This window comes from Vulpes vulpes, chromosome 14 (assembly GCF_048418805.1).
Source record: "Vulpes vulpes isolate BD-2025 chromosome 14, VulVul3, whole genome shotgun sequence".
Taxonomy (NCBI): domain Eukaryota; kingdom Metazoa; phylum Chordata; class Mammalia; order Carnivora; family Canidae; genus Vulpes; species Vulpes vulpes.
This window is the reverse complement of record NC_132793.1, coordinates 16,099,486-16,120,936: the sequence shown is the minus strand read 5'-3', so window position 1 is coordinate 16,120,936 and position 21,451 is coordinate 16,099,486. Positions and strand designations below refer to the sequence as shown.

Below are 21,451 nucleotides of genomic sequence, written 5' to 3'. Positions count from 1 at the left end.
AGCCTAGTGGGAGAGACCAAACCAAAGGAGTAGGCAGCCCACTCTGAAGCCCAGCCTTGTCTCTATGTGTGCAATTTTGGGCAGCAGCTAATCCTCTCAACCTGTTTCCTTGCTTTTAAACAGGGAAAATAACACCTGCTTCACTGGGTTGTTTTGAGGATGAAATGAGATCCTTTATGGCAAGCATTTTACTCAGTGCCAGGCATATTCGTTCATTCACCAGATATTTGTTGAGTGCCTGCTCTGTGCAGCGGGGAGAGCTGATAGGGGTCCTTCCTTTTGTGGTGGTTCCCTTATAGCCAGCAGTTAATAAATGGTCTGTTACATGGGTTTTGGGGGGGACATCTTTCCCTCTGCTTCTTTGATACATGTTCCTATATTTTTAACCTATACCATACTATTTGATTACTATTGCCTTATAAAATGCTTCAGATACCTGGTTAAACTAAGTCCCCCTCCATTTCTAGTCATTCTTTCTTATAGAACATACTTATAAATTATGTGTGGTTTTTAAAAAGGTTTTACTTTTATCATAGTATTAAATGGCCACATCAGATAGTAACCAGGAGCTCTTTTTTTTTTTTTTTCCAGGAGCTCTTATTTAAGCTCCCCACCCTGTCCCATTCCTAGTCTCACTTCTGATTCTAGCCTCTTCCAGGTGGTGGGAGGTTTGGAGATGGCCAAGACACAGTTCTAGCCTCCATATTGCTCTGGGGCAGGAGACAGTCTGTGTTGTAAGATGGATAGGCAGAGGAGGCGAAGAGCATGGCAGGCCTCCTGGAGGAGGTGGTTTCTGAGCAGGGCCTTGAAGCGTGAGCTTCAGGTGCAATGTGGTGGATGGACCCCTGCCTTCGGGGCCAGTGCCCAGACTCTAGGCATGGTGCTACCTTTTCTTTCGTTAATCCAGCAGTCACTGAAGGACTCATCCCATCCCTGTGCTGGCAAGGCATTTGGGTATAGCCATTAATCCTATTGCCTTGATGGGAAGACTGGCCTAGTAAAAGATAATGTGAATGGTGTCGTGCTTGCTTCATTCATTCATTCATTCATTCATTCAAAAAGCAATTATTGATTATCTGCTTTGTGCCAGGCACTATTCTAGGTGTTTGGGAGGCAGAGAGATTGAGATCTCTGACCTCCAGGAGCCTCAAGGGAAATCCTCTATAAGCAGTGAGCATGGTAAAATAAGTAAGTGATATACAATGTTAGCAGGTAAAAGGGTTTATGGAACAAAGAGCAAGGTAGAGCTGGGCAGGGGAATCAGGAAGGATGGTAGTGGTGGGCCCGCAGAGGTAGGAGGCTGGCATCTGAGCTGGTTGTTGAGGAAAGCCTCTTTGAGTGAAGAGGGTCTGGATGAGCTGACACCTCGTGCATGATCATGGGGAGGGGGGATTTTTACAACCTCCATGAAGGTGCTTGGCGATGCCTAGCAAAACTACAAATGCACACACGTCTGGACCAGCGATTATACAAACTAATCCCACAGATAAACTCACACCCATGCGGAATGATGGATGTACAAACATATTCATCAACACAGTGCTGAAATAGGGAAAGACTAGAAACAACTCAATTGCCCATGAGCTCAACTAGTTAAATATATCTATTACATCCATACTGTGGAATACTAGGTACCGGAAGACAGAATTATGTTCTGATATAAAACACTTCCCAAGATGTGTTGCTGGGAGAAAAATGAGGTGCAAAACAGGGTGTATAGTATGTTGTCATTTATGTGAAAGAAACGACTATAAAAATGTATATATGTGACCATCTCTGAAAGGATATAAAGCTGGTCGATTCAGCGGTAGCCTCCGGAGAGGAGCTATGGCTGGCTGGGAGGTGAGGTGGGACAGAGTTCTCACTCTGTTGCTTTCTGTGCTCTGGAAATTTTGGACCATGTGAATATAACCTAATAAAAAAATTAAAATTTCAATTAAAATGAAATGGCCAACTGCCACTGGGGCCCCTCCCAGATCCCTTGCCTACACAGCCATCTCCCATCTGCTAGGAGCACTGGCTGCAAATGGCTCACAGCTGACGCAGTTCTCTGGGGAACTGTCCCTGGCCAGATTGGGGCCACCCTGCTCAGAGGTTATGCCTCCCCTTGTCCCCTGAGGGCAGCCCACAGCCAGGGACTGACTGAACTCCACGGGGTGGTTCATGCCCCACAGCTCCTCGTGGAATCGGGCTGCAGTGGCTCTCCAGCTGAGACCACGTCTTTGCTTAGCTACTTCCACTGCCCTGTCCTGCTTCCTTCTCTCCCTTACAGATTTTCCTAAAGAGCACTTCTGAAAAATCACATGCCTTTGAGTCCTGGTCTCAGGCTCTGCATTTAGGGAACCCGATCCAAGACATCTGTTTCAAGGAAAGAGAACTTACTGTAAATGAGCTAAATGCTTTACATGGTTTGGTACAATACCTCATGGAGAGGGGACCACTGTCATTATCCTCATTCAACGGATGAGGAACCTCAGAAGTTCAGACACCAGCTCAATAACACACATCATGGGAAAAAGCCAGTGGCCCCCAAGCCCACACTTCTCCTATGGCACCTGCTTCCTCCTGCAGGGAGATCTTCCTGAATCCAGAGTTGGCAGCTTGTCAGAACACAGGATTGTAGTTTCTATGCATGGTTTCTACCACAGTCCTCACTGCCTGTGGCCAGGGATGGCCTAGGGGGCAAGTGTGCGGAAGCAAAGATTCTTAGGATGGTAAGACCTGTGGAGGGCATGTCTGGGGCAGGTGTCATGACCTGAGGGGTCTGAAGATCTCTGCCTCCCTCCATCATGTGAAATTCCAGCTGTAGCTGATAGTCTGTCATTTTGGCCAGAGAGATATTTGCATACTTCCAGGAATGGGGAGCTCAGTATCTGACAAAGATCACCTGCCACATCTGTGGACAAAGCATAAAGGGCAGAAAGGTTTTTCCTCTCTTCATCTTGTGATTAATGGTGCTAATCCAGGCCCACGGGGGCCACAGAACAGGGGCTGCTCCTTTCACCCTAGAGGGAATCCTGCTGAAATGTGATTTGGGCATCTTGGGCTCATGCTTTGCTTCCCAGGCCACCCCCAGACCTTTCCTCTCAGTGTATTCAGCACTCTGACCTCCTCAGGCTTCTCCTGGGGCCTTCTTGAAAACATCTTACTCAGACCTGCTTCTCTCTCTTTCTCTGTTCTAGTTTGATGGTGACAGTGCCTACGTGGGGATGAGTGACGGGAACCCAGAGCTGCTATCGACCAGCCAGGTGGGTGCTCCATCCTCCCTGTGTGGGGGTCCAGCCTGGAGCTGGCTGGAGCTATGGTGCTTCAAGGCGGGCCTGGGATGGTGCAGAGCCGTGGGGCACAGCCCACGACTCTCCTCTCTCATGGTGATCAAGAATATCAAGTATCTCCTTTAAAAAAGACAATCCAAATGGGACTATAGTGTTTTCTGTAAATCACCTACCTGGCTACGGTTGACTTAAAATGGGCACCATTGAAAATTTGGTAAAACTCCAAATATGTTGCCCCCATTCCCCATGCACAAGAGGAGAAATTTTCAGCAGCAGCGAGGAGAGATGTCACATGCTCTCTGTGTGCCTCTTGCCACCACATAGCACCCATGGGATATACACTGACAGGGAGGCACACACATCCATGCAAAGGCATGCAGAGTTCTCCTGCCCACTTAGAGCTGTTTAGGACCACTGGGGGGAGGGGAGGGGATTGTGGATGTGGCATACAGGGAAGAGAGCAGTGGCTTCCTGCGTGCTCCTTCCAGGTGGTGAAAGAGACTGAGTCATCCTGGGCAAGGCTATCCTGTTCCCTAGCCCTCTGGGAGTCCCAGATGCCAACTGGAATCTGAATTTCCACTGAGAGCCTGGTCTCCAAAAGCTAAGCTTTCTTTCAGCCAGGAGTAGCCTCCACTGCAGGCCAGGATGCTGGGGAGGGTCTTCACCATAGGCTCTGGCAACCTGGAGAATGGTTCTGTAAGGAGTTGGTGCCTGCAGGATGGCAGTGGTTCAGGGTGCACAGGGACTTGGGGAACTGGAGGGAAGCTGGAAGATAAGCCCTGGAGCTGACCTCCATCCTCTGTCTGTGCATCATGAAGGTTGTGGCAGTCCAAGTTGGGTGGCTGCACCCACATTTTCCAGTTGGGGAATCACAACCCTGTTCATTCACACACATTTATGTGCCCTCCTATGTGACAGGTGGTGGACATAGATGAGTAAGGCGTGGGCCTGTGGCCCCTGGCGCGCACTGCCAGTGAGGGAAGATACTGTGTTCACAGTACAGTGCACAAGGCCCGCTGCAGGGCACTGCACCCCCGTCCTTTGCCACTACAGGGGTGCTCATGTTGGGGCCACCATGCCGTCCATGCCCCTTCTCTGGCCTGTGACCATGTGAGCATTATGATGTTGCTGCCAAGCTGCCTTTGCATGGCTCTGACTCATGCCAGCCTGAGAGACACTCTGGTGGGCAAGACTCCAGGTCCTGGAAATGCTCATTTTGGAAGAGACCACTGAAATCATTTAATTGTCCATAATCAGCTTGGAAATGTGGTTGTCTCAAAAGACCAGAGTTTCCTCCTGAGCATCTCATCTGAGCCCTTTCACAATGTTTAAAGTGCATTTTGTTAACATGCCGAGCCTTGGCTCTCAGAACCATGGCGCAGTGGAGTCAGCATGGCTCAAACACGAATGGGGCCTGTTGGCACAATACTCCCATGAGAAGGGGAAGTGGAGCTCACGGGACTCCGTGTATGCTCCAGGCTTGGGCAGGGGAGCACAGTCCTTTGGAGAGATGCAGGGCAAGTAAGGGTCCCTATGAGCTGTTCACAGCAGCGCCCTCACCTGCTGCCTGGCTCCTCACAGTTGCAAAGCCTTTTTCTCAGTGCTTGTTTCAGCTGATCTTCACCAGTCTTGAGAAGTAGTAGGTTACCATCGATCCCATTTTGTAGATGGGGAAACTGAGTCTGGAGGATGTTGAGTGGCTCATCCAGGGAGGAGGACAGCTGGGGCTCAGAGCTCCACACATTACCTAGCTGTATGTGGAGCACTCCATTCCCACCCAAGCCTGCCACCGACTTGCTTCAGCTAAATGTCCATTTCTCAGAGAGCTTTGGTAACCTTGAGATCCAAATTACGTCCCTTCCCCGTGATTCTCTTTCATGGCACCATGTCCTTTTGATTCATGGCATTTGTCACTGTTTGAAGTGGCCTGCTTATATCTGTGTGACAACTTGGTTAGTATCTAATTTCCACACTAGACTGTGACCTCCATGAGAGCAGGATCTGGTCTCTTGTTCACTGCTGTGTCCTCCAGTATGTTACAAAGCCTGGCACGTAAAAGGTGCTTAGGAAAGATTTGCATAATGGGTCATAGGGCCCCTTCTCTTCTCTGGACTTCAGTTTCCCTGGCAGTGAAATGAGGCAATTGGATTCCCCAAGGGTCCCTTCAACTCTCTTGTGCTGTCACTCAAGAGTCTCTCTACTTAGCACTTTATAAAGAAAACATCAGGATTCCCTGCAGCTAAGTACACCTGGGGGCGTGAGCCAGCCTTGATGGGAACAGATTTAGCAATTACAATCTAGACTTCTTACAAGGTCCCAGTTGGCTTTTGCTGCATAAGAAGCATGTCAAGGGGAACTGGGATGGATCAGTTGGTTGGACGATACGTTGTATCTGGTTGTTGGGCTCTTGATTTGGGCTCAGGTCATGATCTCAGAGTTGTGGAATTGAGCCCCACATTGGGCTCTGTGTTCAGAAAGGAGTCTGCTTGAGATTCTCTCCCTCTGCACCCCCATTTTCTCTCTCTCAAATAAATAAATAAATAAATATCTTTTAAAAACCCCACGTACTCAACTTAGTGTCTTAAAACAACAAATATTTATGTAGTTCATAATTCCTTGGGTTGGCAGTTTGGTTGAGTTCAGGTGGGTGGGGGGGGCTCTTCTGCTCATTGCTAACACCTGTGTAAGTGGCATCTGTAAGCTGCCAGGTCAGCTGTGGGGTGGTTGGTGTCGGGACCTGCTTCTCTTCCAGATGGTCTCTCATGTCCCTCAGGCTAACTTGAGATCGTTCATGTGGTGGGAGAAGGGTTCCAGAGTAGTCAGAACAGAAGCTGCAAGACCTGTTGAGGTCTAGGCTTTGAACTGGCATATGAGTACTTGCAGCACATTCTGTCAGCAAAGCAAGTCAGAGAGCCAGTCTAAATTCAAGGAATGGGGAAGTAGACCCCACCTGTCGATGGGAAGAGCTGCAAAGTATTGTGGTCTTTTAATAAAATTCAACTGCCACCCATGGGAACGAAGGATAGTGCTCATACTGATTTTACTGAAGAATAACAGACTTATCCCGGACGTGCAGCCTCCAGTGGCTGGATGGGGCTCCAGGATCCTTACTTCTTAATGTTTTCTTCCAGTCTTTTCTCTGAAGTGCTTGCTTGAACACGCACACACACACAAGCTCATGAACGTCCTGTCATGGTGTCCTGCCTCACCAACTGCAGGGATTGTGTTGTCCCAGTTCTTGGGGGACTGGACAGAAACACCTGGGCAAAATGAGGGCCTCCTTGCTGATAGAGGATTCAGAGTACAAACACTCTATATTTGGTGGGGGGTTTTTGTTTTGTTTTTGTAATGTAGGCTCCATGCCCAGCATGGAGCCCAGCGTGGGGCTTGAACTCACAACTCTGAGATCAAGACCTGAGTTGAAATCAAAAGTTAGACGCTTAACTGCCTGAGCCACCCAGGTGCCTCCAGAGTACAAACGCCCTACATGGCATAAATGCATTTTATAAATACAGTTAAATATAAGGTTCACTTGTTCAACAAATGAACCTTGGGCACCTATTACATGCAAAGCTCTCAATGTAAGCAGGAAGCCTTTTCTGGAAGACGTTTTCTTCCAGAACATAGGATTTCATCATGTTAAAAAACCTGCTCTTTAATGTTACCTTCTCTGGAAACATCATCTTCTTTATTTAGAAACTTCAGTAGAGACACAGGTTCTTTTGGGTATATATCAGGCAACGGTGCTCCCTGTTAAAAACTTTCAAACCAGCTGTTATGCGCTTAAAGTTTCTTTTGCAAATGCATGCTTTGTTGTTTGGTTTTTGCAAGTTTCCACAAAATACCTGCCTGGCTGCCTTAGCTTTCATACAGTATCCCCTTTCCCCCTTCCCTGGACCTTGTGTTTCTTTTTTTACCAGACTTATGGGGTGGTCTGAGACCAAGATGCAGTCCTCAGGCATGGCTTCTGGCCCATCAGCAGCTTCTGGGAGGGGAGGGCCCTGTAGAGATCTGCTCTTCCCCCTGCTGAGAACAGACCCTGGCCAGGAGTTACAAGGAGAATATTTCCTTTTTTTTTTTTTTAATTTTATTTATTTATGATAGTCACACAGAGAGAGAGAGGCAGAGACACAGGCAGAGGGAGAAGCAGGCTCCATGCACTGGGAGCCCGATGTGGGATTCGATCCCGGGTCTCCAGGATCGTGCCCTGGGCCAAAGACACGCGCTAAACCGCTGCGCCACCCAGGGATCCCGATATTTCCTGATTATGCCACCCTGGGAACTCTCCTTCTTGCTAGGATAAGGCTGAAGAGGAAAGGAACGAGGCTGTGGGCTCAGCAGACTTGGGTTCAAATCCAGCTCTTGCACATCTCAGCCAGATGTCCACTATAACCCTCTGCAAGTTGTGTCAGCTTTCTGTCAAATGGGCGGAGTAACGTCTGCCTCCCAGAATATTATAAGTACTCGAGGCAAGTGTTACGGATTCCTGTCACCAGGCCAGGGCACCTGTCATCCAGCTGTTGTGAGTGCTGGCTGCTAACTATTCACAGCTGCCCCTTCTCTGGAGAATTGGCCTCTGCCAAATGAGAACCATAAATGGGGAGGGGTGTGGGGAATGGTCTAGAAGGCCAAGTGGGCTCCCTGTCTCAAGGGGGGAGCAATTCTGCAACTCCCAATGGAGCTCCAGCTAACACAGCTCCTTTCCCTGCCCTGTCCTGCTTCCCTTCCCTTCCCAGTCACTTCTCAAAAGGAATGTCAATGTGCTAGGAATCCCTATTTCAGGCTCTACTTCAAGGAAATCTAACCTAAGATACTATATAAACTACCAGTGTTCCATAAAACTAGCTGGGACTTACTTCCATGTTTTTCTTATCATAAGTAATGCTTTGGTTACACAGATGACTTCTGGTCACCTCTTATGCCCATTTATAGGTCTGTGCCTTTATATGCACTATTTCCTCTGATAGGATCCCCCAGCCATTTTCACCCAACAGGTGCCTATTTGTTCTTTTAGGGGCACTGCAGATATCACCTCCTTAGTCTACTCTTCCTGGCTGTAGGTAGAATGTTCCCCTCTCATGGCTGTAAATATGATTTCTGCTAAAGATTTCTGACTTTGTTCTAAGAATTATTGAAAGGATGTGTTTGGAGGGTGGGGAGAGAACTGGCACATGATTTCTAGCACATTCTATTAGGCAAAGCAAGTCACTGGGCTTTGTTAGTGAGAAAGAGATTGAGATTGGATAACATGATCAACTGATGCAGTTTTAAAAGCTGTCAGTGGCAAGAACAGATACAGAGAGACGACACAGGAGGGTAAGTGAATGATGATGTTGTCCTCTATTGTGGTTGAGGCAGAGGATATGGAAAGACGTGGATGGATCTGAGATAAGTTTTGGAAATAAAGTTGGTAGGTCTTGACATGGATGGATCTAGAGGGAGAGAGAAATGAAGGAATAAGGGATGATTCCCAGGCTTCCAGCATAAAATTTTCTCCAGCATGGTGGTATCATTTTTCTGAGTTGGGGAAGGCCTGGGGCAGTACAGGTTTGATAAGGTCAGACTTGGACATTTTGCATTCGAGATACTCATCCAAGTGGAGATGTCCAGGTAGGTAGATGGCTGTACAAGTCTGGAACTCACTGGGGAAGTAAACTTGGAAGTTCTTAGCCCATGGTGTTAAAACCGTGTGAAGACGAAATTTGCAAAGACAGAGAGAGAGAGAAAGAGAGAGAGAAAGAGTGAGAAGAATAGAAGATCAAGGAGTCTTAAATGTTGAGCTCCAATATTTGAAAGCAAAGTGGAGATGGAGAAGATTGTGAAATAGGTTGAGAAGCAGTTACCAGAGAGGTAGGAGGAGAACATGGAGTCTTAGAAGCCAAGTGCAGAGTGTTCCAAGATGGAGGTAAGGAATTTAGGGCAATATGATGTTGGATTGACAGCTTCTTTCCTATCAAAGGATAACTTTTGAATAAATCAAAGATTTATGTACTCAATGGAAATCATAAAGGCACCAGGAAAAAAAAAAACCCTTAAGGTATGCTTTACAACTTTAGAGTGGGAAAGATATTTCTATGACTCAGAGTCTTAAAAGAAAAGACTTAAAAATTTGATGACAAAGAAAAAAGAAACAGAACTTTTGTGTGGCTGAAACAGCATAAGTCAAAAGACAAGTGAAAAATTGGGCAAAATTATTTTCAACTCACAATACAGTCAAAGGATTAATCTCCCAAATATATAAAGAGTCCCCAGAAATCAATTCAAAACTCTGGTAGAAAAACACGTGGGAGATATGAACCAATAGTTTCCAGCACAGGAAATGCAAGTGCATCTTAAGTTTGTGAGAAGATACCAGAATCAGTTCATAAGAGAAACAAAATTATCATTTTTCATCTTTTAGATTGACAAAAATCCAAAGGTTTGATAAAACACTCTTGGAGCCCTTGTGGGGAAACAGGCACTCTTGAACATTGCTTAAAGGAAGAGTGAATTGGTATAACCCCTATGGAGAGCAAATTGGCAACATCTATCAAAATTTCAAACCCATTGACCCTTAACCCAGCAAGTTTTCTCTTAGAAACACATCCTAAAGATATATTTGCTCACATGAGAAATGATGTCCTCAAGACTACTCATTTTAGTATTGGTATATAGGCAAAGGATTGGCAACAACCCAAATATGAAACAGTATGGGGACTAGTTACATAAATTATGTACATTTATCAAGTGGAATACTGTGTGGCTGTAAAGAAAGAATGAAGGAATTGGAAAGATATTAAAGTTCTTTAGATACAGTTTACTGAAAAAAGTAAGGTGGCTGGCTAACAGTCAGTACCCCATGTTACCATTTGTGAAAAAAGGTAGTGAGAATGTTTGTTTGTATTTGATTAAAGCAACTGTGGAAGAATATGTGGGAACTAGTAACAATGACCTTGTACATTGTGTGTGTATAAGTGTATCTGTGTGTGCACGTTTGTATGAGTGTGTATATGTATCTGTGGTGTGTGTGTGTGTGTGTGTGTGTGTGTGTTATGGAAACTGGGCACATGGACAGGTGTGGGAAAAGACTTTTCACTTTTTTATATTTTAGGGATTTTAAACTATAGGGATTTACTATAATTTCAGAAAGATGAATAAAGTATAAACAAGAAGGAGGGGATCAAATGCTCCTGAGGGATTGGTTGGTATAAGTGTTGAAATGTGTCCAATTGTTTTAAGAAAAAGGAAGTCATCCTGGATCTCAGAAAAGGCGGTTTTGATGGGTAGTGGACTTCATGCAGGTCCTGGGGTGGATTGAGAGGGGAGCATGGGGCAAGGATGTAAACAGTGAATGTAGACAACTTGTGTGGGTGAAGTCTAGGACACACAGGGGCCAGCACCATAGCTCAATGAGATGAGGACACCAAAGGAAGGAAAATTTTTTAAATGTTTAGAATGTTTAGTTGTCAATGGAAGGTATCCGAGAGAGGGTAAAGCTTGGGTTTCAGGAGATATAAGGGTTAATTGATGGTTTAAATTTTGGGAGAAGGTGGGAGGGGCTGGGTCCTGCCCAGAGGTGGAAGCTCTGGCCTTAGCCGGGAGCAAGGACAAAGGGGGAAAGGAGTGTGTCCCTGTAGACTGTTCACGGGAGCAGAGGGCATCTGCATCTGACAGCATCCTCCTGGAGAGGTTGGGGGGGCAGGTTACCTGCTGAGTCGGGGCACTGAAGTCTGAGGGGATGGAGAAGGTCTGGGATATTTGTGTGGCCTGTGGGAGACTGAGTTCTTGGTATAGGTGATATGAGGGCAGGCAGTTGGTTTTATCCAGGTGTAAGGATTTGCGAGGCAGGTATACCAGAAGGATGCTTAAGCTTTTCTGTGCAAAAGAGAGACTGAAATAAAGATAAATGAAGAATCCAGTCATCTAAGCTAGATGAGGAGAGAAGTGAGAGGGACCAGGCTCAGAAGGTCACCAAGTGGGGTGCTGGACAGTGAGGATGCCTTAGTCATGGAGTGGGAAGAGGGTGGTGATTCTGAGAGAAGGAGCTGTGGGCATTCATGGGGTCCTAGGTGCATCCGGGGGGTGGGTTGCTGACACAGAGTGGTGCAGAGCCCAGCATAGCATGGTGGCTGAATTCTAGGGACCCAGAATGGTGCCAAGGTGGGGGAGATGGAAAGTCAGAGCCCGGAACCAGAGCCTGGGAGCATGATGGGGTAGGGGGATAAACAGGAGGTGTGTGGACAGCACTTGCGCCAAGATGCTGATGGAGCTGAGGAGGGTGGGGTGGAATTTGTAGGGAAGATAGACAGCGGTCCAGATGGGACAGCAGAGAGGGAGGAGGATGTCAAGCTTGCCTTCCAACCTGAGATACGTGAACAGTGGGGGGATGGGCAGCTCGTCTGTAGAGGAGACAGGACGTCAATGGAAGGCATGTTCTAAGAAGCTCTGGGGAAATAGGGAAATTTTTGTTCTTGGAGTAGGAATCCCAGTGGGTCCAGGGGCTATTTGCAAGGGGAGAGGTTCAGGTGGCTCATATTCTAGGTGTTCCTTGGGGAAGCCTGGGGCCTGGAGACTGTCATCAGCACCACCAACTATGAGCCAGGTGTGAGCAAGGTCCAGTGTGGGTCCTGCCCATCCACTGCTCCCTTTGCGTCCCTTGCTAACATATCTGCGGAACATGTGCTAGACTAGAGTTATGTCATAAAGGCCAAGCTTCTCATGCTACAAAAGGAGGCCTCGCAGTTCCTCCCACCACACCTGGCACACAACAGGCATGCAAGGACTTTGAGCTAAGCAGATTCTTGCTGTGGGGTCTGCACACCACTGTGTGTGGTGACCCTCCTTCATAGATCCCAGAGATGCCTGGTCTATTTTTCTTACCATTGGATCAAGCATAGCCCTAGGGTGTGTGGATGGTATAACCAGGAGCCCAGAAGACCAGAGCTGGTCAGAGTCACACCTGTAGTTCCCCGGCACTGTACTCGTGGCTTGAAGCTGCAGCCTCCTTCAGTAAGGGATGATGTAAGATGCCTGGGATGGGGAAGAAACCCAGAGCTCTGAGTTCCAGATTCCATCTGCTTCATTTTCCTTCACCGGTGTTGGTATCTTTCCCAGCCTATTATTCCCCATGCAAATGATGAGGGTAGATGGTCTGTTGGATTTTCCCAGCCCAAATACCGATGGTGCTGACGATAATGAACATTCACAGCACACTTCCTTGGGCTCAGGCACCGGAGCTAAGTGTTTTCCATTGCAGTCTATCAGGTAAGTACCGTTGCTATCCCATCTCACAGATGAGAAAACTGCAGGCCAGAGAGACAGAGAGGTGGTGGAGTCTTTTTGAAACAAAAATCAAATGATGCCTTGGGAATAAATGCACCAACAGTAAATGCACTGGCAGGCAGGAGGCCCTCCTGTCCTTGTTGCAATCTAAGATTCTGGGCTTGGTAACTCCGGCCTCTGAGTCTGTGTGTACAACGTAAAGGGCAGAGACGACACGGCTTTTATTGCTTTAATTAAAACCTGGGTGAAGAGCTCGCGATTCATATTAAAATGAAATTGTGTTTCGCTGGCCGTGGTGCCGAAAAGGGAACGGCAGTGATTACTGCTAAGATTACAAACAATCAAAGAGAAAAGGCCTTTTGCAAGCATTTCCTATTAAAGCCACAAACATCACACTTTAAAAATAATTATGGTTGTGTTATCCGAACATGATTCATGAATTCTGAATAAATATGAGGGGGCCTTGAAGGAAACTGTTTCAAGACCATAGATTTTGTTCAAATCTGATGAAATTTAATATCATTTCACAGCTGGAGAATAAAATGCAAGGAGGGGGAAAAAAACCCATCCTATGTGTATGGAGAGAATTGAGTATATGTCAGACTGAACTAATGAGCTTTCCCTCATCAGTCCTACACACGTGCTTAGAAAAATGGACGAGCCTCTCTTGTTTTCATTGAGAGAAAACTGCTGAGAAGGAGTCGGTACTTACACCTCACAGATCTTCATTTTGCATTCCAGCGGCTAAAAATATATGCAGTTTAAAGCTCTGCATTCCTGGCTGTGACATGTTTAAATGTTGGAGGGTGCAGACGTGGAAGCGTTAGGGGACAGATTTGGGGGTGGGGAATTCTGGTCTGCGTTTACTCCGCCTCCCCTGTAGTAAAGATATTTTTCATACAATGCAGTGAATGTTTACAGCATATAGTTTTGTTTCCTTCCAACTATTATGAGAGAAATTGAATCCCTGGAAACGTTCCCTCTCTCTAAATGGGATGGAAACAATGAAGATGATGCAGGAAGTTTATGGGTTGGGGGAGGGAACAGCAGCGGGTTGGAAATGTAATTGCAAGGATTTTCTCTAAAACAGCACCCGTCTCCCACTCTCAGACACCTTGAACTCAGCATCTTCGACTAGGCCTGGGTCTTTGCTGGGGAGTGTGGGAGAACCATCTGCTTTAGCACATTGGTTCATTGCTACATGAAAATGAGCATCAAGAAGTAGAAACAAAGCCTTATGAAGCACCTTTCCAAAATGAAGCTGGATCCTTAGTTTCTGGAGGACTGAGAGCCTGAGTCTGGCCTCTTTGACCATGTACCCTTGGGGAGGTCATTTGCCCTCTCTGAGCCCCATGTGGTTCTTTTGTTTTGTTTTGGTTTGTTTTTTGGTTTTGGTTTTTGTGTCTGTAAATGGGGGCTGAATTGGTATCTCTGAGAGATCTTCGAGGTTATAATCTGTGGCCAAAGGATTGGTTTCCTCCACCCCCTGCCCGAGTCTCTAGGAGAGACAGTGGTCTGTCCAACATGCCAGAGGCTCACCTCTCCTCCACATAGCTGAGTTGCCCCAGTGCTGAGGGGACCTTGGAGACCGAGATCAGTGGCTCTGAGTGAGGGTCCAGCCCACCACTGGCAACAATAAAGAGATTCCAGTGATCACATGGCTTATAAGGGTAAAGATATGAGAAGACAGGCAGACCTGGGCTCAAATTATGGCTACTGGGTTTTGTTTTGCTTTGTTTTTTAAGATTTGTTGTTTATTTGAGAGAGAGTGAGTGCACACGTGCTCTGGGGTAGGGAGGGGCACAGGGAGAAGGAAGAGAGTCTTAAGCAGACTTGCTGCTGAGCATGGAGCCTAATAAGGGGCTTGATCTCATGACCCTGAGATCATGACTCAAACTGAAACCAAGAGTTGGATGCTTAACCGACTGTGCGCCACCTAGGTGCTCTTCAAATTATGGTCTTTGTGTTCCATGATTGGGTGACCTTGGACACATCAGTCAGTTTTCCTAAACCTCAATTTTGTCTTTAAAAGCTCCTCAAGTGACAAAACATGAGAGACACCTAACTCTGGGAAATGAACAAGGGGTAGTGGAAAGGGAGGTGGGCGGGGGGTTGGGGTGACTGGGTGATGGGCACTGAGGGGGGCACTTGGCAGGATGAGCACTGTGTGTTATGCTATATGTTGGCAAATTGAACTCCAATAAAATATATATATATAATTTTTTAAAAAGCTTCTCAAAGTGATGCAGGGAGAAGTAGATAAGATGCATTTATGTCCTAAGTTTTTATTATGGTACTTGGTACATGGCAAATGGCAAAGTTACATGAGGTGCTATTAAAGTATCCATTTTACAGATGAAAACACTGATTTTCAGGAAAATAAAACAACTTGCTTAAGGTCATCCACCCAGTATATGGTGGGCACAGGAGTCAGTGAGGCTTCAGAAATAACAGTAAAGGGGAGCTAGTCAGCTATTTTTCTTTTTTTTTTTACTTTTTTTTTTTTTAAGATTTATTTATTCATGAGAGACAGAGAAAGAGAGAGAGGCAGAGACACAGGCAGAGGGAGAAGCAGGCTCCATGCAGGGAGCCCGACGTGGGACTCAATCCCGGGTCCCCAGGATCAGGCCCTGGGCTGAAGTCGGCGCCAAACCGCTGAGCCACCTGGGCTGCCCCTCACCTATTTTTCTTAAAAAAGATTTTGAGAGAAAGAGAGAGAGAGAGAGAGAGAGAGTGAGTGGGAGGCAGAGGGAGACTCCTCTGAAGCGGACTCCTTGTTGAATGTGGAGCCTGACGTGGGCTCCATCTTAGAACCACAAGATCATGACCTGAGCGAAAACCAAGAGTCTGATGCTTAACATACTGAGCCACCAAGCACCCCACCAGTCAGCTATTTTATCTGATGCAAATCAAATTATGTTAAGGGTTGAAATTGAAAAGATGATATTGGAACTATCTTGCTTTTAAAATATGCCAAGAAATGTTCCCCCTGAAATAGCAAAAATAACAGAAACTGCCTCCTACTAATTGCAAACTTGCTGAAGATATGCGACCCCTTCCCAGCTCCCTCCATTAGACTGTCCTCCAGCGCAGTGCTCCAGGGAACAGCCAGCACTGTCAGGCCTCCTTGATTCACATTATCATTAAAAGGCCATCATGGGGTCCAGACAGTTGATTTCTCTGTTGAATATACTCAAAGCCCATAGCTCTGGTGGGGAATGAAAGTCTGAGAATGAGGTGGTCACTGCTTCTGGGCCTGGCATCCTTCATCCTGCTAGCTCCCAGGAAAGTGTGGAGCACAAGGGACCCAGGAGAGAGTGAGCAGCAGGTCTGTGGTCCTTGGGACTCCTACTTCTGCCTTGTTCTTACTGTATGACCTTGACCATACTACTTACCCTCTCTTGGCCACACTTTCTACTTTTCTGTCAAATGGGAGTATTATTACCATCATGGCAGGTTAAGAAAGCCAGAAGTGGGTAAAGCTAAGTTAATAGTTTAGTGTAGTTAGATTAGTTCAGTGGTGGTAGGCTAGTTAAGACTGGTTAAGTGGATAGAAGGTAAGCAGCTTGGCCAGTGCTAGTTATAATAGGAGCTTGGTAAAGTTTTTGTTGTTGTTTTTGGAATTTACAATGTGGAGAAGAAAAGCAAAACAGTGAAGGATCTAGCTAATTGGAGCCTGACATGGGCTCCATCTTAGAACCACATTATTAGCTCTAATTTTCTGTGAATATTTGTCATGTAGGACTGGGGTGGAATGAATAAGATGGGGTTTGTGCCTCAGATAGGCAGAAATCTCACTCAGGCCAGCACCGCAGGCCCCAGAGATGCACCTATTTACCCAGTACCACAGTCTGAAAAACCACCCAGGGGCACTGAGCTATTGGGAGGGGGACTCACAGGAGCCTAGGGGAGCCGGGGTGCATAGCCTCAAGGAGAAGTGCATGCCAGGCTGGACGAGGACAGGGAGGTGGGCTGTGTGAATGACTATTGGCTTTGGAGATGGGAAAAGAAGGCCTTGCAGAGGTCTGGCTTGGCTTTGTGAAGTGGGGTCATCTCTTTGAAGTCCCCTTGAGAAAGCCTTAAAGTTCTCTCTAACAGCAGGCCTTGAAAGTTGATCAGGAATACTTTGGGCTGTTTACCATGCTGGAGTGGCCCTCAGGGACAGTTGGGTCATGGCTAGAGGTGGTGTCTGTGTGATACATAAATGTGGGGCAATTCTAAACTCACTGCTGGCCTTCATAAAGAATTGCCAGAGACAGCAACATGAGCCGGACAGCAGAGGGCATGAGGAGGCATCTTGAAATTTATTAAATACTCTCCCCAATGCCACCAAATGTAGAAAATGGAAAAGACAGAAAATACCAAATTAGATAGGATGGAGAGGACCTGGTACCCTTGTACGTTGTTGTATAAACTGGCATAGCCACTTTGGAAAACGATTTCTTGGCCTTCTAAGCACCATGACCCAGTAATCCAGCTCCTTGGTAGTCATTCAAGAGAAACGCATGCATCTGTTCACCAAAAGACATGTGTGGGAATGTTCATAGTGGCACTTTTCATAAAAGCACAAGATGGGAAGTAATCTGAATGCACTTCCACAGTAGACCAATGAACGATGACAGGATATTCTGATACCATGGAATACTACACAGCAACCAGAACCAGCGATTTATCACCACACATGATAATACAGAGCAATCTCACAGACCCCAGGGTGAAGGGAAGAAGCCAGACACTGAGACAGAACATTCTGGATGATTCCATTTACTTAAAGCATATGAACAGGCAAAACTAATCTATGGTGATAAAAAATCTGGATTGTGGTTGCCCTGGTTGGGGGCAGGAGGGGCTTGGGTTGTGAGGAGTCTTGAGGGGCTTCCGAGGTGCTGATATGGTTTTCTCTCTTTATTTGGGTTGCGGTTTCTATGTTTGTTTGCTTTGTAAAGATTCATCCTTGAGCGCTTGTGCACTTTTGGTTGGTATCCTGTGCTACGGTAAAGAGTAAAAAAAAAAAATTTTTTTCAAGGTATTTGCACAGATGTCTCCATTTTTAGAGACATGGCAAGAAGGGGAAGGGGACCTAGCCAGATAACTTGTGTAGTAGGTTCCCAGTAGAGGTGTGGGCGGACTAGCCCTTCACAGCCTGGGCAATTTATTTAACCTGCTGGGAGGGGAAGGACTATTTTCACCTCATCATGGATGATGAACTGTGAAATTGCTCTAGCAGTGGCTCACCCCAGGGGAAACAGGTGGTATGGGCTGTCCTGGATCGGCTCAGCTCTGCGGGCCCCGATCTTCACTCCTATTTCTCTGTGGACAGAGCTTTAGGAAATGATTGAAAATATGAACACCTGAGAAAAAAGAACGTGTATGTGCATATGTGTGTTTTTATGATACTCTGTTGTGGTGCCAGGAAATCTTGTTTATGGAATATTTGAAGATATCTGGGCACATGCACAGGTACATACATGCTCGTACACAGACACATTCACACACAAATACAAACGTGTGCATGTCACACTCACATAGGCACTCTTGCTGATATACACCTTTTTATGCACTAAGTATCACTTTGTGATGCTGAGCAAGCCATTTAACCTCCTAGTGCCTCAGTTTCCTCAGTGAAATGGAGCTAAAGATAGTACTCAGTCCTTACGGCTGTTATGAACAACACACACACATACATAAATTAGATTTTTTTTTTAATTTTTTTTTTAATTTTTATTTATTTATGATAGTCATAGAGAGATAGAGAGAGAGGCAGAGACACAGGCAGAGGGAGAAGCAGGCTCCATGCACCGGGAGCCCGACGTGGGATTCGATCCCGGGTCTCCAGGATCGCACCCTGGGCCAAAGGCAGGCGCCAAACCGCTGCGCCACCCAGGGATCCCATAAATTAGATTTTTATTTGTGTTTGTTTGATGGCTGCCTCCCTCCCAGACTGTTGATGTAATGGGAGCAGGGACTTGGCCCAGAGTAGGAGCTGAGGGAGTGAATGAATGAATGGACGGCTCCTACAAATCCACTGGCACATGTACTGATGCTTAGATACCTCAGCACACACATTGGTGCATGTCTGGAGACATATCCATTCACATGTGTAGACACACACACACACACACACACACACACACACAGATAGATATATCCAGGTACAGAGCTCAGGAAGGTGGATTTAGCTGCAGTTTTAAGACTTTGAGCTGGAAATCAGAACACAGGGCTCTGTTTGGGGCTCCAGGTAACTGTCATTTATTATGTGACCTTGGGTAGAACTTTCCACCTCTCAGAGGTTAAGGACTCCTAGCTGGGATGTAACAATTGAAATTTGAACCATGGTCTGTCTGGGTCCAAGTCTATGCTTTTAATGCCTAAGGCTTTGCTGTCCACAGGGTGACCCACAGACCAGTAGCCTCACCTGGAGCTTGTTGGAAATGCAGCATCTCAAATCCTACCCCAACCTCCTCAACCAGAACACTCATTTGAACAAGTTCTGCAGGTGATTTGTGTGCGCATTACTTATTGAGAAGCATGGCCTGAGGTACACTGTCTTCCTAAGATTAAGAGGAATTGGGGTTCATAAGGTGGGTGGAGCACAGGCGCATGTCCATCCTGAGGACCACCAGAGAGGAGCAATCAGAGAATGGGAGGAGGGCAGCCAGGAGCTGCCTATGCACAGAGGCTCAGCATTGCTCATGAGGGACTCGTGTTCAGTCCCTGCTATTTATATACAGAATCACACAGTTGTTAGGATACCAATTCATAAGCTAAACTTTTAAATGTAAAAACAACACATGTTAATCATCTTGTGGTTCCTGTGGGTCAGAAACCCAGGTTTGGCTTCACTGGGTTTGGCTCAAGACCTCTCACAAGGCTGCAGTCCGTGTGGTGATCAGCACTGCAGCCTCATCTGAAGGCTCAACTGGAAAGAGATTTGCTCCCAAGCTCATGGGTGGTTATTGGGTTTCAGATCTCTTGAGCTTGACTTCTGAGTTGGAACCTGGCTCTATCCCTTCTTAGCTGCATGACTTCCATCAAATTTCACATCTTGGTGCTTCTGGTTCTTCCTCTGTGGGATGGATATAATAATAGCACCTAAAATCAGGTACAAAAAAAGTCCACAGAACAGGGAGGTGTTTAGCACATTTTAAGTACTATATGAATTCTTGCTGTTCTTATTATTTGAACAAAAGTGCAGAAGCAGGACAGCACAAGCTTGGCTCCCAGAGGGTACTCCCTAAGCCTTAGGGAGTGGATGAACTCTGGTTTGCAGTTTCCTGTTGGGGCTTTGGGGCATATTAACAGGAGCATGGGGTCCAGGCTGTCAGAGGAGGCTTTGCTCCATTCTGCTCAGAGCAGACTTAGAGTGCTGGGCCTAGTCCTTGGTATTGCCACCTGGGAAGGCACAAGGGTGTTGCGGTGATCCTAAGCATGAGCAGGTGCCATAGTGGCCCATGCAGAGAGTCTAGCACATCCAGGGGCCTGGTGATTTATTAGAGTATGTGTTGTCTGGGGTGGGAGTTGCAGTGGGCTCCCTGTGCCTGGTGTCAGGTGATGTTGCAAGATCTAGCCCAGGAGGTGTCATGTGCCAGACAGATATGAGGAGCCTGCTTGAGGAGCCTTGGAACAGTCTGAGCAGGGTAGCGTCCTTGGAGCAGCATGGACTGGGGGACTTACCTACTTAGCTGTATGTCAGAGGACTCAGAGCACTCACAAAAGCCAGTGTCTGAGAACTTGGGTGCCTTCATACCCACGCTGCTGGCTTGGCACATTTTTAGATGATGCCACTTCTATAGTTTTCAAAAGGTAGAGTTAGAAAAGAAAAAAGACTGCAAATAGAATTTTTTTTTTTCCCCAGAAGCTATTTTAACACGGAAACAACTGGAGAGCCTACTCATCATTTTAAAATGCTTTTAAAATTCGTGCTGCCTCATATCTGCCTGTGTACCTGCAAACCAGTGGCACATACATGGAATAAACTTGGGTTTAAAAATCCCTTGGTCCAACTCCCTCTTTTCACATATGGTGTACCTCAGGGCTAAAATGGGGCAATGACTTTCCCAAGGTCATATAATCTATCTGGGGCAGAGATGGGGCTCTAGCATCTTCATAGGAGATGGTTTCTAAGATGAGAACAGGGAACCAGGAGACCCTCATGGGTGAGGTAAGAATTATTTCATTCTGAGAAGCATTTTTAAGCGGAAGGCTGCTCCAGACATTTGCTGACTTCTTAGAGCTTACGGGGAAAACGGTGAAGAGCCCAGCCTGTATGACAGCAGGCCATCAGTAAACTCATTCATGCATGCATTCATTCAAAACAATATTTACTGAGTAGCTACCTTGTGTCAGGCAATGTTCTAGGTGCTAGAGATACAAGCATGACCACAGCAGTCCATTCTCCTGATTCTCATTCATTCATGTATTGTTTCATTCAGCAAATGTTTGAGGGCCTAGTAGGTACAAGGTGCTCTTCTTGGTCTTGGGATAATCAGTGACCAAACAGCAGAATTTATGTTCTGGGGAAGGGAATAGGCAATATATATTTTTTAAAGGTTTTGGATAGTATATGTTAGATGGGAGAAGTTTGATGAGGAAGAAAAACCACCTCTAGGACAGGGCTCAACAAATTATGGCCCATAGGCCAAAGCTGGTCCTCCATTTGTTGTTAATAAAGTTTTATTGGTTCATAGCTGTATTTGTTAGTTTAAATACTGTCTATGGCTCCTTCCATGCTACAGCAACAGAGTTGAATAGCGACAGAGACTGTATTACCTACAAGCCAAAAAGGTTTATTATCTTTACCTTTGCAGAAAAAGTTTGCTGACCTCGCCTCTAGGATATCCAAGGGAAGATGTCAGAGGCAGTTGATGTGTGATTACAAAAAAAAATGTCATTAAAATAAAACTCTGACACTTATT

General features: G+C 46.2%; 1 protein-coding gene across 8 annotated transcripts in view; it reads left to right on the top strand.

Moving 5' to 3' along the window:
- Positions 1-21,451, top strand: part of TOX2 (TOX high mobility group box family member 2) — a 133,484-nt gene that overhangs the window by 48,322 nt on the left and 63,711 nt on the right. For 7 of the 8 annotated variants that reach the window (XM_072735781.1, XM_072735786.1, XM_072735785.1 and 4 more), the window contains one exon: positions 3,183-3,248. The exons of the other annotated variant lie outside the window; for it this stretch is intronic. In XM_072735781.1, coding sequence (XP_072591882.1) covers positions 3,183-3,248 — 66 coding nt within the window. The remainder of the gene's footprint in view (positions 1-3,182; positions 3,249-21,451) is intronic. 8 annotated transcript variants of the gene reach the window in all.